Source organism: Drosophila elegans, unplaced genomic scaffold, assembly GCF_018152505.1.
Source record: "Drosophila elegans isolate 14027-0461.03 unplaced genomic scaffold, ASM1815250v1 contig_149, whole genome shotgun sequence".
In the NCBI taxonomy this organism is placed as follows: domain Eukaryota; kingdom Metazoa; phylum Arthropoda; class Insecta; order Diptera; family Drosophilidae; genus Drosophila; species Drosophila elegans.
Genome location: NW_024545513.1, coordinates 9,421,244 through 9,443,052, shown reverse-complemented (window position 1 = coordinate 9,443,052; position 21,809 = coordinate 9,421,244). Strand labels below are relative to the sequence as shown.

Below are 21,809 nucleotides of genomic sequence, written 5' to 3'. Positions count from 1 at the left end.
CCTCAAACATGTGAATTCCAATAAATAAAGATAAGATTGTGGGGGAAAATAAACAATGTGACCATAAATGTGAAATTTTGTGGGCTACAAACTAATTGTTAGTCGTTATAATCAACACGAACTATGTTCCCAATGTTTGGGAGAGTAATATTGGTTTTAACCACTATAAACGAAAATACTTTTTATAAAAATTAACAAAAACTATATTCGACTAAAAGATGGAGTATATAAATTATGCGTGATATACCCTCTAAAAAATAATACAATAAATAAGAAAAAAAAACCCTACTTGAATGTCTACACAACTTAAATTACTCATGGTACGATACAACTAAAAATAATGTGCCAGGAATGCCGAGTGTGATGGTCAAACTCTGTCAGAAAACTTGGGTATAAACAAGCTTACAAAATAAAAAACCTAATTTTGTGGACTGCAAATGGAAAAAATGTATAAATTAGAGTTACAGGTGCTCGAAGTAAACCGACTAAATATCTACGGAACAAAAGTGTACAAACGAAGAGCTACAAAATTGACTACAACTACACTGCCAGAAACTTATTTCGAAAAAATCATTGAAAATATTGCCGAGAGAAAGCGCTCCGGCGAGCGGCCGGCGACAAAGCGACAAATGAGCGCGCGGCGAATTCAACTCGCTTCACTTATTTGGCATGGGACGTCGACGTCGGCAGCACAGCGAAGTTCGTTGAAATTTTGAATGTGTGACAACGCGATTCAGTCCGCCGCCAGCGCGGACCGAAGTGGTATTTGTTGAAAAAATATATAGCGATTTACTGCAATGGTCGGCACGGCTCGATCTCGTGAGCATAGGCTAAAGTCTTGCAGACTGAGCAACAGCAAAGCGGCGGCAGAGGCCAACAAATTTCGCCGTCCAAATTACTCACACTAAGAAGTTCGAGCATGAATAGTGTGTGTGCCGACCACTGGTTTACTGGGAAACGCATCCCTCTCTTTCGTCCTTCGTCTGGCTGTCCCTGCCTCTCGCCGCCACTGTTATTTTCTCCAACAACATGCTAGCTCGGAATGTTAGAAGGCTCATTTTGATTGCCAAAGGACAAAGATTTGTCGCTGGCACTAATTCCTTATGTTAACAAATAGAGCGATGAGTTACAGCGGGCAAAATAAACTATCTTGCCACTGTAGGGAGAAGTAAAGAAACGATTTCTTGCAGGCTCTTTAGAAAATATATTTCACAATATATTTAAATGCCTGCGAAAACATCAGTACCATGTATATACTTCTGAACTTTAGGCCCAATGTGCCAAATACACAAAGGCACATCAAAAATGGCTTAGAGAAGAAGAAGCAGCCCCGCGTGTCGTCATCCCCTCCCACAAAACTCTTGAATGTATTGAAAAATGCAGAAATTTGTTGTTTGGTTTTTAGCAACTCATTTTTTTTTTGTTGGTTATTGTTTATTGGTTTTTACTCACTGCTGAAATGTTAATAACAGCCCTCGTTACTGTTGTGGGCACTCTCTCTCTCTCTCTTTTATTTTTTTGTGGTTTCAATGAAAGTGCGCCACAAAGCTGCAAATCGAAATTCGTAATGATTTCATTTGAATTTTAAACGAGAACAAACATAAAACTTATGAATTTCAATGGAGCAAAAGAAAATCAAAATAAAAACAATAAATGAAACTGAAATGTATGCAAAACGAGTTATGAAATGAGAATGAGAGAGCTAAAGGAAGTGTGCGAGAGAGAAAGAGCGCTAGTTACAATATTTGATTTTGTACGAATTTCTCGTAAACTTAACTAGGCGTACAATAGATAAATTAACTAAAGATACCAAAAAAACACAACTAAAAGGAGGTAAAGAAAGAAAAATCAAAAAGTAAAAGAATGAAATGAAAAAATATCACCTTTTTTGTCGCTTCTCTGTCTCGTTCTCTCAGCTTTGCACGTTTACTCTCTTTTGAGGCTTTGTGGTTGTCGCTGCTCTCTCTCCCGTCCGCTCTCTCACACTCTTAGTTGCTGCGCTATCTCTTTCTTTCCCGTTGCCTTGCAGCGGAGCTCTGCTGCCGTCTCGCTTGCACTTGCGCTCCGCTGCTCTGCTTCTGCCGCCGAATTCGCTGTTAACTTCGTGCTGCCCTCTGCTGTTTTGTGGTTTTTGCTTTAATGTTTTCTTTAACGATTTTACACACTTTTTGATTGAACGTACTACTTAGTTATTCGCTTGATACGCTCGTGATTGAACTGTTTTCGTTATATACTCTCTAAACTGACAAAAGGGGAGTTTAAAAAGGGGGCATACCCGAGTCAATCTAAATTTGGAGCAAGCAAGACAAGATGAGACGACCCCGGCGAATTGGCACGGCGAGAGCGAAGCGCGGCGAAAACGGCACACTGGCATTGGCCATGGCAGCAATTGTCGCCCGCCTTCATTGTGTGAGTCGCGATAAACGCGAGCGAAACGGGCGGCGCGTCGCGACTGAAAACCTCGTACCGGACAACGCACACTAGCACACCAAAACTATATACATATACGGGCGAGAGAGCGCATGCTCTCCGCCACACACACGTTGTTCTTCGTTCGCTTTTGTGGCGCCGCGCGAGTTTTGTCGCAGCAGCAAACACGCAATAAAAGTTCAAAAACAGTTGAAGTATACCGCGACGCGAGTAAAAATCTTTCCTTCGACGTCGTCGCTGTTCGTTTGTAGTAGTTGTTGTTTTTGTTATGTGTCTGCTTTTCCGCGAATTTTCGTGTGCATTTATATACATGCGTATATATATGCATATATGACAAGCGAAAAGGTAAAAAAAAAAAAAAAAAAACTTGGAACGGCGTAAACGCAAAAGTTAGGAAAATGTGTGCCAAATGTCTAGGAAACCCCCCTTATTTTCTTTTTGTTTAAATTAATCCGCATATCATGGTGTGCTGCGGCTGCAAGTCATTTTGTGTTGCTCGCCGACATTCTTGCTTGCTCCAAAAAAAGTGTGAGTTTTTGAGTTGTTTTCGTTGCGTTTTGTTGTTGCATTATTATTGAATATTTGTCAGTATCGGTACCAGAGGTGAATGTAGATGACCAAAAATAAATTCTGAGAGCACAAGTCTGAGCACACACGATACGTCTCGTCTCTTCGTTTGGCCGTTTCACTTTGAGCAGCGTGACCGTGGTGCGTCGTTAAAATATGCCCGACACTCCATGCCAAACGATCCCTAGCGCGTTGTGCAGTGTTCCGCAAAAATACTAAAATACCCCGAAGCCGAAACTCGGAAAACTTGGGAAACTCGGGTAGCGTCGTTGACTTCAGTTCAATGTTTAAATGCAACTTTAACACTCAGAGTTAACTGCTTCCAAATTTCCCCAACAAATCACACAAATAAAAAGGAAGTTCTTTTAAAAATGCGCCACAATACAATGCATCGCTAACATACCAATGCAGGCGATTTCCGCAGACTCGAACCGACTTAAAAAAACAGCTGTGCCTTTTTCAAATGTTTTGCACGTTCTTTGTTAGAGTTAGACCTTCATTTGTAGGTAAAAGACTACCAGTTAATAACATAATTCCGATAGAGATGGACTGCATTGTTTTTAATATATATATATATATACATCGAACAACACAAATAAATATAATAGCCGTATTTGGCTCATGAGAAAAACGTGGTACGTTACTCAAAAAATACCAGATGTTGGTTTACCGCAGTCACGAACCCATTTGACAAAACAGCTGTGTTTTTCTTAAATGTATATATGTATATATATATATTTCTGTTTGAGTTGCAGGTTCTATCTGCTGCAGGTCCGTCATCTATTTAAAAACTATGCTATCCGTGCGGTCTGACTTGTTTGAGCGATATAAGTTTTAAATTTCAAGTTGGTTCCCGCCAAGGTTCAAGACTAATATGCTCTTGCGACGACAACCAATTGTATTGTAAAAATAAGAAACTAACAAACGGCGACACAACATACACGTGCCGCGTTAAATCCTGTAAAGCGCGAGTATATCTGACGGAGGACGAAAGACCACCTATGTCACAGCCATGGAGCCCAAGATCTCAAGTTGAAAAAAATCAATGCGATCGAGGAAATCAAAAACAGGTGCGCAAGCTCACCGACAAGAAAACGGATCTCATACAGATTTTCAACGACGTTATGGAGTAAGTACTAGACAGTTGTAAACTACAACAATTTAGGCATTTTATTTAGTTTATTTCGTAAAAGCATTTTAAGTTTTTAAAGGAAGCACACGTTCTTGGATTTCAAAGATTTCGATCGGACCTGCAATAACTTATCCCTATTTCATTTATTTTAAGATACACCCAGGAAGGAGCTGAAATTGAAATTTCGTACGATAATTGCAGACGGACATTGCAACGTAAAAGAAAGGAATTCGGAAATCTAAAATTCCAGGGCAAACGCTACACAAAAATCTAAAGTAATGTGTAAGTTGTATTTGTTTGATTTTAATTGTAGCAAAAAAAAAAATATATATATATTTATACTTATAGGATAATGGATGACAATGAAATGGTTGAGCCGACACTGCGCCTAAATGAGTTATTCCACAAGCAAAGACATTTTCCATTGGGTACAAATAGATAAGATAAGATAAGCCTTGTTTTTAAAAACAAGAAGCAAAAACAAGCTGATGACTTCTATGAAGTTAAACCAATTATACCAATAACTGTAATAAAATGTATTTATTTACAAATGAGTCTGAACCGAATGTGTGTCCTGTATTTTCCTATAAAAAAAGGGCTTAATAAATTAAGCCCTAGCTTTGTCTGTCTTAACTTTTGCCTAAATTCGGTGAAAATGTCTAGGAAAAACAAAAGGAATATATTGGAAATATTATCAATCAATTAAATTTCAAAACTTTTCTTCTTTTTTTATTATTTTCATGTTGACCCTGTGTTTTCTTATACATTTGAGTAGAAGAGAGCGACTACCCTGGCTTTTCAGCAATTCAATAAAATTTTCAGCAGCCTCTGGGTTGCTGAACTGCTGAAATTTCAGCCAAAACTGAGGGGCTATTTTGCGTAGAAGCGGACGGACAGACGGACATGGCTAGATCGCCTCTCTTAATGATGCTGATCAAGAATATATATACTTAATTGGATCGGAAACGTCGAAAACTTCTGACTAAAATTATAATACCACCCTCTGCAAGAGTATAACAAATACCATAACGTACTCACTTTTGAAGCTCTGGACGACCAGATTTCTTGATTTCACTTAGTGCCTTCAAAATCGTTGTGGTATTGGTTTATATTAATCACAATCCTATTTTTAATCACTGCGACTTCAATGCAAATTTTCTATTACTTTTTTTTTTTTCGCCCGTTTTTTTTTTTTTTTTGCTGTTAGTTGATTCGTTTCCGACAAGATGAGAACTTCAACTGAAAGCACACAGCCATTTGCTTTGACAGGACACTTTTCAAAGCCTACTAAAGTTTTAAAAATTTGTCATTTGCTTAGATTTGACACTTCTCACGGCCTACTAAATTTTGAAAAATTTCAAACAATTATAATATATATAATATTATGACAGATTTTAGTAGTTAGCTAAAAAAAAAAACTTGCATTAAAAAAAGGCAAGTAAAAATAGGTTTGAAAAATCATAAATTGCCAAGATTTAATTTTGGGTATTTGCTTAAATTCGATGAAACTTCTCTATTGCCATTTATTTGGTTATTATTTCATATTGACCCAGTGTTGTCTTATAAATTTTAGTAAAAAAGCGACTACCCTGGATTTTCAGCAGCCTCTGGGTTGCTGAACTGCGGAAATTTCGGAGTTACAGCAATTCAGACCAGAGATAATTTTTAAAGAACATCTAGAAGAGTAACCCTGGATGAATGCTCTGCTTAACTGCCTGAATAAACCCCTAAGATTTGACAAAGACTTTAACCATGAAATTATACCCTTCTTTTAAATAATTTAATTTGTAATTACCACTAGGAACCTCTTTAAATTGCTGACTCATTTAATATCTAGTAAATACCCCAACGTACTTACTCTTGAAGCTCTGGACGACCAGATTTCTTGATTTCACTTAGTGCCTCCAAAATCGTTGTGGTCTTGGTTTATATTAATCACAATACTATTTTTGATCACTACGGCTCTAATGGAAATCTTCTATTCGTTTTCTTTTTTTCGCCCGGTTTTTTTTTCTGCTGTTAGTTGATACGTTTCCGACAAGATGAAAATATCGACTGAAAACACACAGTCATTTGCTTTGACAGGACACTTTTCAAGGCCTACTAAAGTTTTCAAAATTTTGCATTTCCTTAGACTGGACACTTCTCAAGGCCTACTAAATTTTTAATAATTTAAAAACTTAATTTTATCTCTATCTATTTTACAGCATTGTATTTCCGATAAATATTATAAGAGATTTTAGTAGTAGTCAGTTAGCTAAAAAAAAAACTTGCATTAAAAAAAGGCAAGTAAAAATAGGTTTGAAAAATCATAAATTGCCAAGATCTAAACTTGGGTATTTGCTTAAATTCGATGAAACTTCTCTATTGCCATTTATTTGGTTATTATTTCATGTTGACCCAGTGTTGTCTTATAAATTTTAGTAGAAGAGCGACTACCCTGGATTTTCAGCAGCCTCTGGGTTGCTGAACTGCTGAAATTTCGGAGTTTCAGCAATTCAGACCAGAGATAATTTTTAAAGAACATCTAGAGTAACCCTGGATGATTTGATTTGTAATTACCACTAGAAACCTCTTTAAATTGCTGACACATTTAATATCTAGTAAATACCCCAACGTACTTACCTTTGAAGCTCTGGACGACCAGATTTCTTGATTTCACTTAGTGCCTCCAAAATCGTTGTGGTCTTGGTTTATATTAATCACAATACTATTTTTGATCACTACGGCTCTAATGCAAATCTTCTATTCTTTTTTTTTTTCGCCCGGTTTTTTTTTTTCTGCTGTTAGTTGATACGTTTCCGACAAGATGAAAATATCGACTGAAAACACATAGTCATTTGCTTTGACAGGACACTTTTCAAGGCCTACTAAAGTTTTCAAAATTTTGCATTTCCTTAGACTGGACACTTCTCAAGGCCTACTAAATTTTTAACAATTTAAAAACTTAATTTTATCTCTATCTATTTTACAGCATTGTATTTCCGATAAATATTATAAGAGATTTTAGTAGTAGTCAGTTAGCTAAAAAAAAAACTTGCATTAAAAATAGGTAAGTAAAAATAGGTTTTAAAAATCAGTAATTGCCAAGATTTAATCTTGAGTATTTGCTTAAATTCTGGAAACTAACTGGTCATTAGCATGATGAGAATGTTATGTTAAATTAAAAAAGATGTTCTAAAAAGCTGTTGCAATATATATTTTATTTTTATTCTATATCAAGGGGTTATCTATTACCCACCCTCAGGATATTTAATTTTTGCTGTACATTTCTAGTCTAACAATAGTAATTTTAGTATATTTTTTAGGGGTTCTTTGGTATTTTTTCACGGATGCGATACGGTCTGTCCTCGTTTTTAATAAATATAAAAATAACAATTAAAAACACTTTGTATATTAAACGAGTGCCTCCCAGACATCGGTGGACATAATTAATACCGTTGAGCGAAAGGATTTGGAACGGCCGATGGACCAGGATGTTTCCGGAGGCGCTTGTCTTGTTGTTGCTGGTCGCCTTTAATGCCGGTTCGTGTTCTTCGCTGGGAAAGGATGACGAACGATTCCACGAGGAGCTGGTGGTTCGCCCACTATCCGGTGACCATGTCAACACCTATTTCCAGTTCACCACCCGCTGGCATTACGGGGAAAAGGATAATCGTGAGTGCTCCAATAGTGTTCCAATCCATTCCAGAGTGTGGTGGTTGCTACCAACCGGTGATTGGGGAGCCCTAAAATACAGTTTACGCTCGCTACAGTGAACTATTTTGAAATATCGATACTTGTAGCTCCCCCACCCCCCATTCTAACGGTTAAATGTCTTGAGATCTGCCCCAATATTTTGTTTTTATTTTATTGGCCACCATAAATTAATATTACTTTGTTTTTACTTAATGTTTACTTGAACTTTAAACATTATAAACTAATATGAGTTGATATTAAAACCTGTTCCATCTGCTCTTTCAGTTTACCATTCTTAATTATCCGTAGTGGATTAATTAAATTTAAATTAGGATATAGTACGTAATCCATAGCAATTTTCTATATTGATTTTAAAACCTTTCTTATTTGTAAGGGAATTTGTAATATTATAATATAATATGTAAATCCACTGTTCATTTTAAAACCTTCCCCCCGTCTGCTCTTTCAGTTTTGCAAACCCATTTAAATTAACTTGAAACATTATAATGTAGTATATAATTCAGTGCCCTTATTTATCCAAACTTTATTATAATGTTTACATAATTATGTAGTTCTACGTTGATTTTAAAACCTTTCTTATTTGGTTTTTCAGTTTACCAACCGCACTTAAATAAACTTGAAATATTATAGTATAGTATATAATCCACTGCCTACTCATACATATGTTGATTTTGAAACCCATCCCCGTCTGCTCTTTCAGTTTGGCAAACCCATTTAAATTTACTTGAAACATTATAATATAGTATATAATCCAATGCCCTTATTTATCCAAACTTTATTATAATGTTTACATAATGATATAGTTCTACGTTGATTTTAAAACCTTTCTTATTTGGTTTTTCAGTTTAGCAAACCCATTTAAATAAACTTGAAACAATATAATATAGTATATAATCCACTGCCTAGTCATACAAATGTTGATTTTGAAACCCATCCCCGTCTGCTCTTTCAGTTTACCACACCCAATTGACGCCGCGTGTGATTGCGGAGCTGCTGCAGCAGTTTGCCGTGAAGGAGCTGCACATTGGACTGACCCAGGGACTGTGGCGCTACGAGACGTGGGGCTACCCCATTGTGGAGGCGACCAGCGGGGCGGAGATGTGGGCATGGTTCAGTGGTAGCAATCTGACCAATGGCAACGTGGATGGCCAGTGGAAGGAGCTGGCCAACGTGTTCTCCGGCGTACTCTGTGCCTCCTTGAATTTCGTTGACAATACGAACAGTATTGCACCGCGGCACTTGATCCGTCCACAATTCATGCCCGCCAATGGCCAGAGATTCGTGCGATACGCAACGTTGCCGCGCGAGATTGTGTGCACGGAGAATCTGACGCCATGGAAGAAGCTACTGCCCTGCGGCAGTGCCTCCGGCTTTGCCTCGCTCCTCAATTCTGGGCATGTGCACAACACCAAGTACCATTCGCTGGGCCTGAAGGTGCGGGTGCTGTGCGAGGACCATGACGAGGACAACTGCATCGTGGAGCTGACACAGACCGCCAATTTGGTCTACGATCTGCGCCTCTTCGAGCTGAGCAACAATGACTTCTCACTGCGCCGCCTGTTCGGCATGGGACTGAATGGCTACTGTGAGCTGGCCTCGAGCTCCAAGATCTATGTGCAGCGCAACGAGCAGGGCGAACGCTTCCAACTGGTGCCGCCGCCCATGCACGAGGATGTGCGTAGCATCCGCGGTGGCCATAGTGTGATCTACTCCGTCTACGACATGCACGACCAGTTCCGGGATGCCGGCGAACGGCTGTTCAATGTGGCCTGGTTGTCGCCCAAAAGCGAGAATCGCCGACGTAATCTGGCCAGACCCTCACTGCCGCCCGTCACGGTCCATCGATATCTATTGGGGCATGGGCAGGAGCGGGGCAGGATCGTCACCGAGGTGACCAATTCCCACTACGATGCCCTGCCCATTATGGTGCAGGAGGTGGTGCCGTGGTATGTGCATGCCTACCTGCACACCCTCTCGATCCGAAGGAAACCGCAGCGGGTGAATGAGTACGGCCGCCAGCGGCTGCCCTTCAAGCTGCTCCACTATACGCCCGGCAAGCAGCGGGAGTTGCCCTCGCACCTGGAGATTGGGTTCATGCTGCCCGGCCAGACGTCGGCGCTGATCACCATCGATGTCGATTATCTGCTGCTCAAGTGGCTGGAGTATCCGCCGGATGCGAATCACGGCCATTATATCGGAGCGGCCATCGTGTCCAGCCAACTGCCGATGGGACGCAACTACACCGCTCTGCCGCCGGAGGGGCATCTCTTCGAGCACTCGTTCAATGCCACGCGACCCAGCTATGTGTTGAGTTTGCACACGGAGGCGCTGATTGTGTCGCTGCCCACGCCCGACTTCAGCATGCCGTACAATGTGATCTGTCTGGCCTGCACGGTGGTGGCCCTGGCCTTTGGACCCATCCACAGTGTGGCCACCAAGATGATCATTGTGGGCCGTCAGGCGTCGGCGCCCAAGAACTTCATCAAGAAGATCCTGAACAAGATCTTTCGACGCGGCAAGGCAGGCGATCAAACGGCAGCAACAGTACCGCCAGAAGCTTCAGAAGAAGTGACCTTAAACGCAGCCCTATCATCGGGATTGGGATTGGGATCGGGAGTGGGTTCGTCGAGAGCACACACCACATCATTAAGAGCGAGTGGTGACCAGCCGCTGCTGGAGGATCTCGACGAGGAGGAGGAGGAGCAGGACTAAGAGGTGATAAGCTCCACGGGAGTCGTGATAAGCTCCCACCAAAAAAAAAAAAAACCTTTATAATTCCAATAAAATAAATTACCGAAAGTATTCGTAAAACTCTCTCTTGAGATTTGGAAAACAATCAAAGGGACTATCTGCATTATTCGGGGGTATATGCAAACAGTATTTGAAGTTTCGTTTATAATTTTAAAACTGATTTTTGAATCTTCGAAAACTTTTATAAGACCAAAGACCCGAAACAAAATTCGAAAGTCTCAGGAAATCACCAAAATAAGATGATCTTACACTCAATAAATTTAAAAATACATTTTTATATTACTCCAAGCTGAGAAGAGAAACCCAAAAATAAAAGTGTAAGATAATAAGGTAAATACATATAAAAATTATTAATATAATTTTAAAAAAAATCCAGAAAAATTTGTGTTTGATTTAGAATGATATGATTTATCATATATTCCTTTATAAATCTATAAAGTATATTAAAAGTATTTTTACAATATGTAAACTTTCAAACTAAATCCCAATTAAAATAAAGCTAAGAGGTAAATGAAAACACAATATTTGATTTTATAACTTTTTCAATGTTTTTTATTTTTTATTTTGCATTTCGAAAATAGAAATTTCTAAATGCTATTTGATATATAATACATATATCTAAATGTTTTCTCGATGTGGATCATGAAGTAATCGGTACGGTACGGTATATCGAATCGGATTATATCAGATCGGATTAGAGCAGCGCAGAAATAGCCAAGCTCTCATTTAGAGCGAGAAAGATCGTATGCCTAGTGGAACTTGAGGAAATATATATTTAATATTATATTTAAATTTTACATTGCTAGGAAGCTCCCAAAAACGGTTTCCAAAATAATTTCCTTCTCTTAGGGTTACATTTTAGCTAACCTTAAATAATTTCTTTATTTAATAAATAATTTAGATATCAATTTGGAACTCTACAGCGCAAGCAAAGAATTTTAATAATTATTAACAGTGCCTACTAATAATGTTCAGTTTCAGTTTCAGTTTTCATGTCAAATAGTTCCGAATTAATTATAATTATTCAAGGATTTGTTACAATTATTGACATTGCTTTTTATCTGTATAGAGAGTGCTCACTGTACTCTGCTCGTTATCCTCTTGGTCAAATTTCCAATGATTTCCAACATTTCCCAAGCTTTTCTTCATAGAATATTATTTTGTGCTTCTTGAATTATTTTAAATGTTAGATTTATTCATGATTTTCGCTTGCTATTTATAGTTTTTATAGCTTTACTTTAAATAGTAAATTTAAGCTTATCGTATAAATATATGTGGATTTTACAAATTACATTATTTCACTTCAAAAAAACTATTGGAAGAAAACGGGTACCGAGGATAATTAAAATGTAAAATTGCTACACAAAAAATGCATGAACTTCAAAAACAGACATCTACAAGAACACAAAAATAAAAAAAAATTCTTTAAATAGTTAGGGGATTATTTATGCTTAAACATGCACTATTTTGCTGCTTCATCGTCCTGTTCCATACACTTAAGTATATATATGTATAAATCGTTTAGAATTATCGTTTTTTAAAGAGGAGCGGAACCTACTTAAGAGAGAGAATTAATTATATATAACTAGGATGGGTCGATTGCTATGGATAAGTAAAAACTGCAAAAAAAAAAAAAATCAATGGACCATTATAATAGTAATAGAAACTTGGGGTAATTCTAGGAAAACCCTTAAGGTATTTAAGATAAAGAGACTACACAGCCAATTACAAATCTAAAAGTGCCGTGGTCTGATTATAAATATATATCATATATCGGAATAAATAGTTTCAAAAATTACAAAAACCTGCCTACAATTTGGGGTTTCCTTAAGTTTTGTTTCGGATTCGCTTAAAGCGCTTTACAATACATGGAAACTGAGACTTTCATGACCGAACCCGAACATTTTTTGTTTTTGTTCTGTCTTCCCTAGAAATCGACCCACCCAATTTGTGTGGTTTTTTGGGCCTAGGACACGGTTTCTTGTTCGCTTGCGCATGCTAATCTGCTTACTTAAATCCTAAATCGCTTCTCTCAAGACGCACTACACACACACTGTGTGCTCTTCTTGTTCTAGAATCTACGGTTTCGGTTCGATTTCTTGTATGCTTCTACTACCTATTCCAGTTTTGTATTAAATCTTTGCATTAAGTTCGTCAGCTTGACCAGAATTCGAGGAAAAATGGTTGTGCCTTCTATTTGGGAACCCCAAAATTTTGTATCCTCAATTCTTCGTCTAATCGTTTTGTGCCGTTCTTTCTTCTACTTTAAGTCTTATGCTTATGCCTATGCTCCTCTCTTTCTCCTATTCGTAAACCTACTCCTACTTCAGCTTCTCCGGTTCGTACACTTAGCCCTAATCGTAGTCCTCCTCCTGCTCTCCTCTGTGCTCTGATATAATTCTTAGTCAAATGCCTAGTATATCTCAATCTTTTTCGTCCATCCATTGCCCGCTCCTCCTCCTTCTCCTCCTCGTCGTCGTCGTCGTCTAGTTATGCTATTACCCCGCTGCACATCCTCCTCCAAGTGGATATTGTTGTTGTTGTTGTTGTTGTCAATGGCAAAGCCTGTGAATCCGGTCCAGCTTCGGCCTGAGAACTACTTGTTGTGGAGACAGCCAGGCGGCAGCGGCGGCAATAGGCTGTCCCTTCCTCATTGAGGCGGCTGTTGGCCGTAGTAACCGTATGCACCGGTGGGTGGTGGCCCTTGCGGTGCTCCCGGCGGCGGCATCTGTGCCCCGGCGGGCCGATAGCCCTGATAGCCCTGCGTGGGCGGATATTGTGCATAGCCGCCGGCCTGGGGCGGCTGATGGTAGGCGTGGCCGGGATAGGCGCTCCCCGGCGGCGGCGGACCGTACGCTTGCGGTGGTGGCGGTCCTCCGTACGGACCTTGTGGTGCCCCCGGTGCCGGTTGGTATTGATTCGGCGGCATCGGCGGTGTGGCGCCATTCGGTGGCGGTTGCTGGCTGCCTTGGGCATTGGGTGCTCCTCCTCCCACGCCAGCGGATCCTCCAGCGGACGGCGGTGCCTGTTGCTGCTGCTGTTGTTGTTGCTGCTGCTGCTGCTGTTGCTGCTGATTGGGCGGCGGCGGAGCACCGGGCTGCTGATTGTAGTTGCCCGGAGTCGAGTATGTGGGCTGGACTTGCGTGGGCAGTGGTGCCACTCCGGAAACCACAACGCCCGGTGGCTGTTGCTGCTGCTGTTGCTGCTGGGGCCCGGTGGCATACTGCTGGCCAGCACCGCCGGGTCCGCTGGGACCTGCTCCACCGCCAGCACCTCCCTGCTGGGGCGGCGGCGTCGATTGCTGCTGCTGCTGCTGTGCGTTGGGTCCATTGGGATTGGTGTTGCCGGCGCCTGCTCCTCCGCCCACGCCTCCTTGTGGCGGTGGCGTTTGGCTGGGCGCCGTGGTGCTGTAGGCACCGCCCGGCGGCGGTGGTGGAGCTGCTCCGCTGGTGGGCGGTCCACCCGGGTAGCTGCTGCCCGGCGGTGCACCCGCTCCTCCGCCACCGGCCGCCTGCTGCTGCTGTTGCTGCTGTTGATAGGCCTGGTAGGGACTCTGGCCGCTGCCCGTGGGCGGCGGCGGTGGTCCATAGCCACCGGGTGGTGGTCCTCCGCCCGCTCCAGCCTGACCATACTGGCCGGGATTGGGCGGATAGCCCGCATAGCCCATGGGTGGCGGTCCACCGGCGGAGTTCTGTGGCGGCGGCGGTCCGTACTGACTCTGCGGCGGTCCCGGCGGCGGTTGCTGGCCGCCAGTGGGCGGTGGACCGTACATCTGACCCGGTGGCGGTGGTCCCGGCGGCGGCTGCTGTTGTTGTCCCGGCACCGGCGGTACCTGCTGGCTACCCGGTGGCGGCGGATAGGCTCCCGGCGGCGGTCCCTGACCGGCAACGGCATTTGGCTGATAGCCATGACCGCCAGCTCCGGCCGCCGCTCCGGCTGGACCGTGATGGTAGCCACCCTGGGCTGCATTCGGGGGCCCCGGGGGCGGTGGACCATAGCCCTGGGTGGGCGGGCCGTAGGGATAGGCGCCCTGCGGCTGGTACTGCGTCTGCGGCTGTGGCGGATAGCCCGGATAGTGGCCATGCTGCTGCTGCTGCTGCTGCTGCTGTTGCTGCTGATAGCTGACGCGGTACGGGCTCTGGGGCGGCGGTACACCGGGTCCTCCGGCACCCGGCTGTGGGCCCGGTCCGCCGGGACCGCCCTGCTGCTGCTGCTGCTGGTTGGGCGGCTGTTGGCCACCGGGCTGCGGTTGCTGTGGATTCTGGGGTCCAGGCAGGGGTCCATTGTTGGGACGCTGTTGATCTGCAAGGCGGAAGTTGGGCAAAATTAGATGGATTATGGGTCATAGGTTCTTGAAAACTAAACAAAAACTATTTAAGAAGCAGTTGTTTAGTTTTCAAAAGGCTAAAATTGTCTTAGCGAATTACACCGATTAAATTACAATTAAGTATGTATTATTTTTGCTTTTATACTTGTCTTTTACCACGTCAGCCAAATTGGTATCTGGAACCTGTTCAGTTAGTTATTTTTTAGTTAAGGATGTTTTCTATACTACAAATTTTAAAAAGAGATTTAATATTTGTCTATGTCTACATATGATTTTCAAATGAATTATATTGATTTTTATATATTTATAAAATGGCTTGCAACAGATTTAAAAAATCAACAATATCACAGGGATTTTTCGTTTAAACTTCAGTGCAATCGGGTCGAATTCATTCAACAAATAGTTCATCCACACCATGGACTCCATTTCTATAAACAAAATACATTGATTTGTTATCATTAACAAAGAGTTTACAAAACCAACGAGATCACGGCGGATTATTCAAAAAATTTCAAAGTGTCCGCTCCAAATTCCCTCAAGAGATAGTCGCTCCACGACTCTCCATCTTGCATGGTGTTAACTTCATCTTGATTGGTTACATCTAGCATGACTACATCTTGCATGGTTAAATCTTGCATGGTTATATCTTGCTTGGGTTTATCTTGCTTGCATACGTCTTGCTTGGCTACTTCTTCATGGGCTACATCTTGCTTGGTTACATTACACTTACTGGGCGCTGCATTTGGATTGATGACGGACTGACCCGGTCCCTGGTTTTGACCAGGTCCCTGGCCAGGACCCGGTTGACCCTGGCCCTGGGCGTTGCGGTAGACGGGATGCTGCTGCTGCTGTTGCTGCTGGGACTGCGGACCCGCTTGGCTGACCTGCGGTCCACCTTGTTGTTGTTGCTGTTGGCCGGCGGCCACGGCTGCTGCCGCCGCTGCTGCTGCTGCTGCCGCCGCCGCCTGCTGCTGCTGTTGTTGTTGCTGCTGCTGCTGCTGCTGCTGAGATTGCTGTTGGGCGCCCGGCGGCCCAAGGCCGGGATGTGGCTGCGGCTGCTGTTGCTGCTGGGCACCGTAGGGTGGCATCTGGACAGGCGGTCCCTGGGGATCGCCACCGACGTGCTGCTGCATGCCCATCTGGGGCGGACCCTGGCCCGGTTGTCCCGGCACCGGACCCTGGCCCACCTGCTGCTGCTGGGGCGGACCGCCCAGCATTCCGTGCGGTCCAGTTTGCGGCGTCTGCTGGCCGCCCTGCTGCATCGCCTGCGTTTGGAGGATGTGCGGCGGCTGCGGGAAAAGAGGTTGCATTAATAGACGTCCAAAAAGGATAACATATTCATAAGTTTTTATTTGTTATCCAATAAATAACATTAAATATTTCGCCCAAGCAAAAACTTTTTAACTTTTTAAATACTGGTAAAAAAAAAACATTTTATAAGTTCAAATTTATGTTGTACTCAAATATTGTTATTGTTTTGGTCTATTAATTATATATTAAGGGCAAACCTGGAGAAATTATAATATTGCCTATAGACCAAAACAATAACAATATTTACTTTCCTGCTAAATTTATTGAAATTAACTAGATAAATAAGAAGTTGAATATAGTGTTTTTATTTTGATAATAATTAAGAGAAAATGTACTGACAGTTATCATATTTGGGCCAAACTTAATCAGTTTAATAATACAAAAAAGAAAATTGCTATTTTTAAAGTTACAAAACTTGCGTAGTACAAACAAAGCCTTAAACTTGCCAAAATGTGTGCTTTTGTCTGGGAGACGCTTTAATTTGGGCTTAATTTATTTTACAATTGTTTTAATTTATTCATATTGTTCAAAACCTTTCCTAATAAAATAAGGCAAAGTTTACATTCCATACAATTAAAAAATAGTACAGCTTGTAAAACTTGTAAAATCATTTTAGTTGTATAGGTTTTATAAGGTAAGTAATTTTCTATGAGTTAGCAATACTGTCTACTAAACTTTGGTTATAATTCAATTTAGTAATTAATACAGTGTTAAATGGCTTTAAACAGATGATGTGAAACTAACATATAATAATGGAGATATAGTTTACTTAGGCCTATAGTCCTATGGACTCTAGCTATTTAGGGGTCACCCACCGGCAGTATTTGTGAGATGTTCATGGCGGGATCGGCCAGTTGGGCGAGGTAGACCAGATTGCGATGCAGGGCGACATGGTAGGACATGCACTCCTGCGCCTTGCCCATGCTCTGGAAGTCCTGGATCGTTTGGATGAGCCCGCAATTCTCGTCGAGCATCTTTTGTATCTGCGCGGAGTTGACTTGCGGCGGAACGCCTCCACCTCCACCGCCGCCGCCTCCTTGAAGATTGGATTGGCCACCGCGTGGTGTGGATGGTGGGGTGACCATTAGCCCGCCACCGATTCCGCCTCCTCCGACGCCGCCGCCCGAGATGATGCTCCCCGGTGATCCTGGTACGCCCATGGGTGGTCGTTGTTGTTGTTGCTGCTGCTGCTGCTGTTGTTGCATTCCCATGGGCAGGATGCCGCCACCTCCGCCTCCTCCTCCACCCCCTCCGCCAGGACCAACTCCAGATCCTGGCGGCTGTTGATTGGGGGCGGAATTAGGAGGCGGCTGTTGTTGCTGCTGCTGCTGCTGTTGTTGTTGCTGTGGCGGGGGAGGCTGCTGCAACTGCTGCTGCTGCTGCAGTTGCTGCTGTTGCGGCTGCTGCTGCGGCGGTTGCGGCGAATAAACTGCAGACATTTTACTGGCTGCAGTCTTCTTCTTCCGCTTAGGGGTTTTCTCCTGTTTTTCCACAATTTTAGCGGTTATATTAGACCGTTGGGGAAAGGAAAATTTTCGCAGTGTGCGGCGTTTTCTTCACATACACACACACGCGCGCTCTCACACCAGCACAATCACACACACGCACACGGACAGGGGCACACGACAAACGGCACGCACACACACACGTACACGGGGGAAAAGAAAACGAGAAGTTTTCCAGTTGCGGCCAATGGAAAAACGCCGGCTATGCGGATAAATTACTGCTATATCGATCAGTTCTATACCCTCAAAAGTTGGCACTCGGAGAAAGCATATTTTTCCTCAATTTTTCGACACTTTTTCGCAAATTGCAAGGAACGGAACGACGCTAGAGGTGGCAAACATCGATGTCATCGGCGTTGGTGTGTGTGAACGAAACGGAATGCGTTAAGGGCGAGAGTTTTTCAAAAAATCCTCTTTTTTGCTGATTTTGCGATTACCGAAAATTTAATCGCCACTGCACACGCGACCCCCAAAAGTGTGGTGCTTGAGTTTGCTGCCCGAGTTACGATTTGTTTGACGCTATGCACGATTTTCGGACACTTTTACACGGGCTTTTTTTGTTTTTATCGTCGACTCTTGTAGAGATGGGGGGACATCGATGCCGACATTTGTGTTATCGAAATATCGGTCCTATCGATGCTTACCCGTCTTCTCTGTTAGTTCGACGTTTCGCTTACATTTCGATGTTAGTTCGACGTTTCGCTAACATTTAACTGCAAAACTCAAGCCCACCACAAGCATGTAAATTGTAAACATCGATGCCAACATCGATGTCATCGGTGTTTTCATAATATCGGTCCTATCGATGTTTGGCAGAGACTTTCGATGTTTATCACTCTCAAGCAATCGGCCCACATGTTTGGCTAAATATTTAACCTTGCTTTCCTAGAAGTGCGCTTTTAAAATGAAAAGAATCAAACATATTGTTACGATAATTATTAACTAAAAATTTTTGATTTCTATTATTATTTTTAGAAGGGATATGTGTTTGGCATATGTTTTCAGCCCTTATTACTATTTATTAGCTATTTTGTTAGCAAGAGTTGGCAGCACTGGTTGCGGGGATTCAACAGGGTGACTAGTGCAATACTATAGTAAACAAATGCGTTTGTTTTGTCCCATAAAATGATTTAATGAAAAGATGTAAGTATATATATTTAATAATCAGTGAAAAGCATTTATTTTGCTGCTTTTATTCTAGGGCAATGCTGCACACATGTCGGGCTTGCATGGGAAGTTTCGAAATCATGGTCAACATATTCGATGTTTCCCCCGACTTGGGCATTATAATTTCAGATTTGATATCTCAGTGTACTGGATACCCGGTTTCTGTAGGGGATTCCCTTCCCGAAACCATCTGTAAGCCCTGTCTAAAAGAAACAACAAGTGCCTTTAGGATAATCAAAAAGTACGAGAAGAGTTACAAGTTTTACAAGCAAGAGGATAACGGCCAATTCAAAAAAGATATAGATTTACTGGGGAAAGAAAACAGCAACATATTGCATAATTCGGATAATGCCGAGGAAACGGAAATCCCACAATTTAAGTGCCAAGTAAATATAAATGATACCGGAGAAAATTTGACAGAAGAAAACTATTTCAAAAAAAATCGGTTCCAAAGTCAAGTTAAGATAGAGGATTTACCAGAAGATGGGTCTTCAAAAGATGATGTCCTCCAAGGCCAAGAAAATATGGAAGTCCCCAAAGAAGAAGAGTCTTCAAACCATAATCAGTTTCAATCCAATGTGAATATCGAAGATTTGCCAGAGAAACGGTCTTTAGAAGATCACCAGTTGCAGTGCCAAGTGAAGATGGAAAACTTCGAAGAGGATTTGTCTGAAGAAGTGGATGCAGGTGATGACCTAATTCAGGTGAAAAACGAGCCAGTTGAAGAAGACCTTTCAGAGGACGAAGACGATCAGTACGATAACGCAGTAGAGACTGAGGACGTCGAGGATGATGTCCAGGATAATAATGAGCACAAAGAGGCCCCTCGCAAGCACAAGTGTCCTCATTGCCCGAAAAGCTATTATCGCTCGTTCGCTCTCAAAGAACACATCATAGTTCATACGCAGGACAAACCCTTTCAATGTCCCCACTGCCCGAAGCGATTCAAATCGGCCAAGTATCTCAAAGAACACAACTCCATTCACACCGGCGAAAGGCCCTTTAAGTGCACCCATTGCACGAAAAGTTATCGCCGCAAAACCTGTCTTCAGCGGCATATTCAGACATACACCGGCGTTCGACCCTTCAAATGCACCCACTGTCCAAAGACTTTCACAAAAGACTATGATCTTCAGTCGCACATTCGGAATTACTCGGGCGAAAAGCCATTCAAGTGCTCCAAGTGCCCCAAATCTTTTGCCACACAGTCTGTGCTAAACGTACACAACCGAATTCACATAGGCGATAAACCATTCAAGTGCAACCTATGTCCGCGGGTGTTTCTTTGGAAGGCAAGTTTTGAGGGGCACATGCGAACACACACTGGATGCAGCACTTTCAGGTGTTCCACATGCTCAACTACATTTGGATCCGAATATTCTCTTAAGCGTCATACGCAGCGAACTCACAAATGATCTTTTACCACTAAGATGTGATCAGTGATCACACATTCTACGCAAATAGAACAAATGTGTACAAGAAAATCATTTGTATGATTTCATTGTTATTTATTTGGCTATATTTAAATTTTTTATTGTAATAAGAAAGTCTATATAAGAAGTTTATTTTTATGGTTTCAATATAATTTTAGCAATTTATTTAGTTATGTACAAAATTTAAAAATCGTATCGTATTTTGCTAAATTACAATTTTATATTGTAATAACAAATAAAAAAATTCTTTGGGCAGTGGTATGTTTTAACATTTTCTTCAATCACTTGTAAATAATTGCTGATATGAATAAAAAAAATGTTCTTTCTTATTTAAATCAATCGCTTGGTGAACTTATAAATCTTGATTTTGTTGACCCCAATTTTAAAAGTTTGCTGAACTGTGTATGTTGCCATAAGCGGTAATTACGAGAAACCCCACAGATTCTGGTCTATAGCCTAATGTGAATTTGAAGTGGGCCAACATATGTTGCCATGTCTTGTGTGCACTAAATAAAATGCAACTTTTCGCCGGATTATGCGCATGTGAGTAGAACACGAAATGACTTTTTTCTGTTATTTCGCTGTGGCAACTGTTTCTGCGTGTGCATAAGTGAATGAGTTTGAGTGCATACACTGGAGGAAAAATCATAGTTGAATTTGAAGGCTAACACTTTGAAAGGATATTCAGAAAAGTTTCAAGACAAAATAAATTGCATAATATCAGTAAAAATAAAAGATTTGTAAAACTAATTATATTGATGATATGGATTTTATGGGCAATGCCCTAAGGCTTTATTTTTTATTGTTTTTTACTGATATCTAGGGATGTACAAACATAATTTAAGAAACTTGAATAACCATGATCTGTGTCTATGAATTTTTTGTATGATTTCCGCTAAAACTATGTTTTAGCTTAGGCAATACTACGATAAAATGTTCATCAGTATACTGATTCCTATAGACATGCATAAATATAAACAACATTTAAACAAATTTTTTAATGATTTGAAATCATCTATATTTTTTTTTTCCTCTGCATGTGTTTGCCTGCAGCTTTTCACTTTATTCATGCATAAACTTGCCTGAGAAAGTTTTCGCGTGGCAAAAAGTTGCCACGCGGGATTTGCTTGGGTTGCGAGTCGACCCCGCAACCCCGAAACTCCCCATTTTGGACACATGCAAATAACATATCGATGCTGCTTTTTCAAATAAACCCAAACCCAAACCCAAACCCAAACCCATACCAAAAACCAAACCCCTACACACTCCCATCCGATGCCACGCCCCTTTTTGTGGCTTTCGTCTGTCGCCTGTTGTCCTAGAGGGGATTTAGTGGCATTGCCGGAACGTGCTGTTGCACATGCATCAATTTGGGTGCCACCGCAGCCCCCATTTCCGCAGCCCCTTTAACCCCTTTTAACCCCATAGCACACATTTTGCAGACCCACCCCACACGCACATTAACCCGCTGCCTGCCCGCTTGACAA

The 21,809-nt window shown here is 41.9% G+C and overlaps 4 protein-coding genes across 11 annotated transcripts; 3 read left to right on the top strand and 1 right to left on the bottom strand.

The window, feature by feature from the left end:
* The first annotated feature begins 804 nt into the window (after window positions 1–804).
* LOC108136454 lies at window positions 805–4,690 on the top strand. Of its 8 annotated transcripts, XR_005977678.1 has the most exons (5): window positions 2,761–2,775; window positions 3,606–3,632; window positions 3,753–4,126; window positions 4,283–4,411; window positions 4,478–4,690. XR_005977678.1 is itself a non-coding variant. In XM_041709462.1 (4 exons), the coding sequence occupies exon 1, from the start codon at window positions 2,523–2,525 to the stop codon at window positions 2,679–2,681; it is 159 nt and encodes a 52-aa protein (XP_041565396.1). In that variant the 5' UTR covers window positions 857–2,522; the 3' UTR covers window positions 2,682–2,775; window positions 3,753–4,126; window positions 4,283–4,411; window positions 4,478–4,690. The 8 variants fall into 8 exon arrangements, 3 of the variants coding, with proteins under 3 accessions (XP_041565397.1, XP_041565394.1, XP_041565396.1); XR_001773965.2 differs by lacking the exons at window positions 2,761–2,775; window positions 3,606–3,632 and adding an exon at window positions 805–819; XM_041709462.1 differs by lacking the exon at window positions 3,606–3,632 and having other exon boundaries at window positions 857–2,775.
* Window positions 4,691–7,443: 2,753 nt separating this feature from the next.
* On the top strand, window positions 7,444–10,664 carry LOC108136608 (GPI transamidase component PIG-T). Its single transcript, XM_017257926.2, has 2 exons — window positions 7,444–7,786; window positions 8,781–10,664. The coding sequence occupies exons 1-2, from the start codon at window positions 7,606–7,608 to the stop codon at window positions 10,538–10,540; spliced, it is 1,941 nt and encodes a 646-aa protein (XP_017113415.1). The 5' UTR covers window positions 7,444–7,605; the 3' UTR covers window positions 10,541–10,664.
* A 2,461-nt stretch (window positions 10,665–13,125) lies between these two features.
* LOC108136570 (trithorax group protein osa) lies at window positions 13,126–18,314 on the bottom strand. Its single transcript, XM_041709889.1, has 3 exons — window positions 17,033–18,314; window positions 15,637–16,195; window positions 13,126–14,881 (listed from the first exon to the last, which is right to left on the bottom strand). Exons 1-3 carry the CDS (start codon window positions 17,654–17,656, stop codon window positions 13,230–13,232), a joined length of 2,835 nt encoding a protein of 944 aa, XP_041565823.1. The 5' UTR covers window positions 17,657–18,314; the 3' UTR covers window positions 13,126–13,229.
* Window positions 18,315–18,628: 314 nt separating this feature from the next.
* Window positions 18,629–20,416, top strand: LOC108136397 (zinc finger protein 510-like). Its single transcript, XM_017257507.2, has 2 exons — window positions 18,629–18,865; window positions 18,924–20,416. Coding segments are annotated over exons 1-2 (1,383 nt in total). The 5' UTR covers window positions 18,629–18,863; the 3' UTR covers window positions 20,305–20,416.
* Window positions 20,417–21,809: the final 1,393 nt, after the last annotated feature.

What these genes read in the sequence shown, in the direction of transcription:
- LOC108136570 (XM_041709889.1), bottom strand. Translation starts at nt 17,656, where the DNA reads ATGTCTGCAGTTTATTCGCCGCAACCGCCGCAGCAGCAGCCGCAACAG. An exon ending in ACATCTCACAAATACTGCCG is followed by an intron (nt 16,196 to 17,032) that starts GTGGGTGACCCC and finishes CTTTTCCCGCAG; the next exon opens with CCGCCGCACATCCTCCAAAC. An exon ending in CAATCCAAATGCAGCGCCCA is followed by an intron (nt 14,882 to 15,636) that starts GTAAGTGTAATG and finishes TCCGCCTTGCAG; the next exon opens with ATCAACAGCGTCCCAACAAT.
- LOC108136608 (XM_017257926.2), top strand. Translation starts at nt 7,606, where the DNA reads ATGTTTCCGGAGGCGCTTGTCTTGTTGTTGCTGGTCGCCTTTAATGCC. An exon ending in TTACGGGGAAAAGGATAATC is followed by an intron (nt 7,787 to 8,780) that starts GTGAGTGCTCCA and finishes CTGCTCTTTCAG; the next exon opens with TTTACCACACCCAATTGACG.
- LOC108136454 (XM_041709463.1), top strand. Translation starts at nt 2,523, where the DNA reads ATGCTCTCCGCCACACACACGTTGTTCTTCGTTCGCTTTTGTGGCGCC.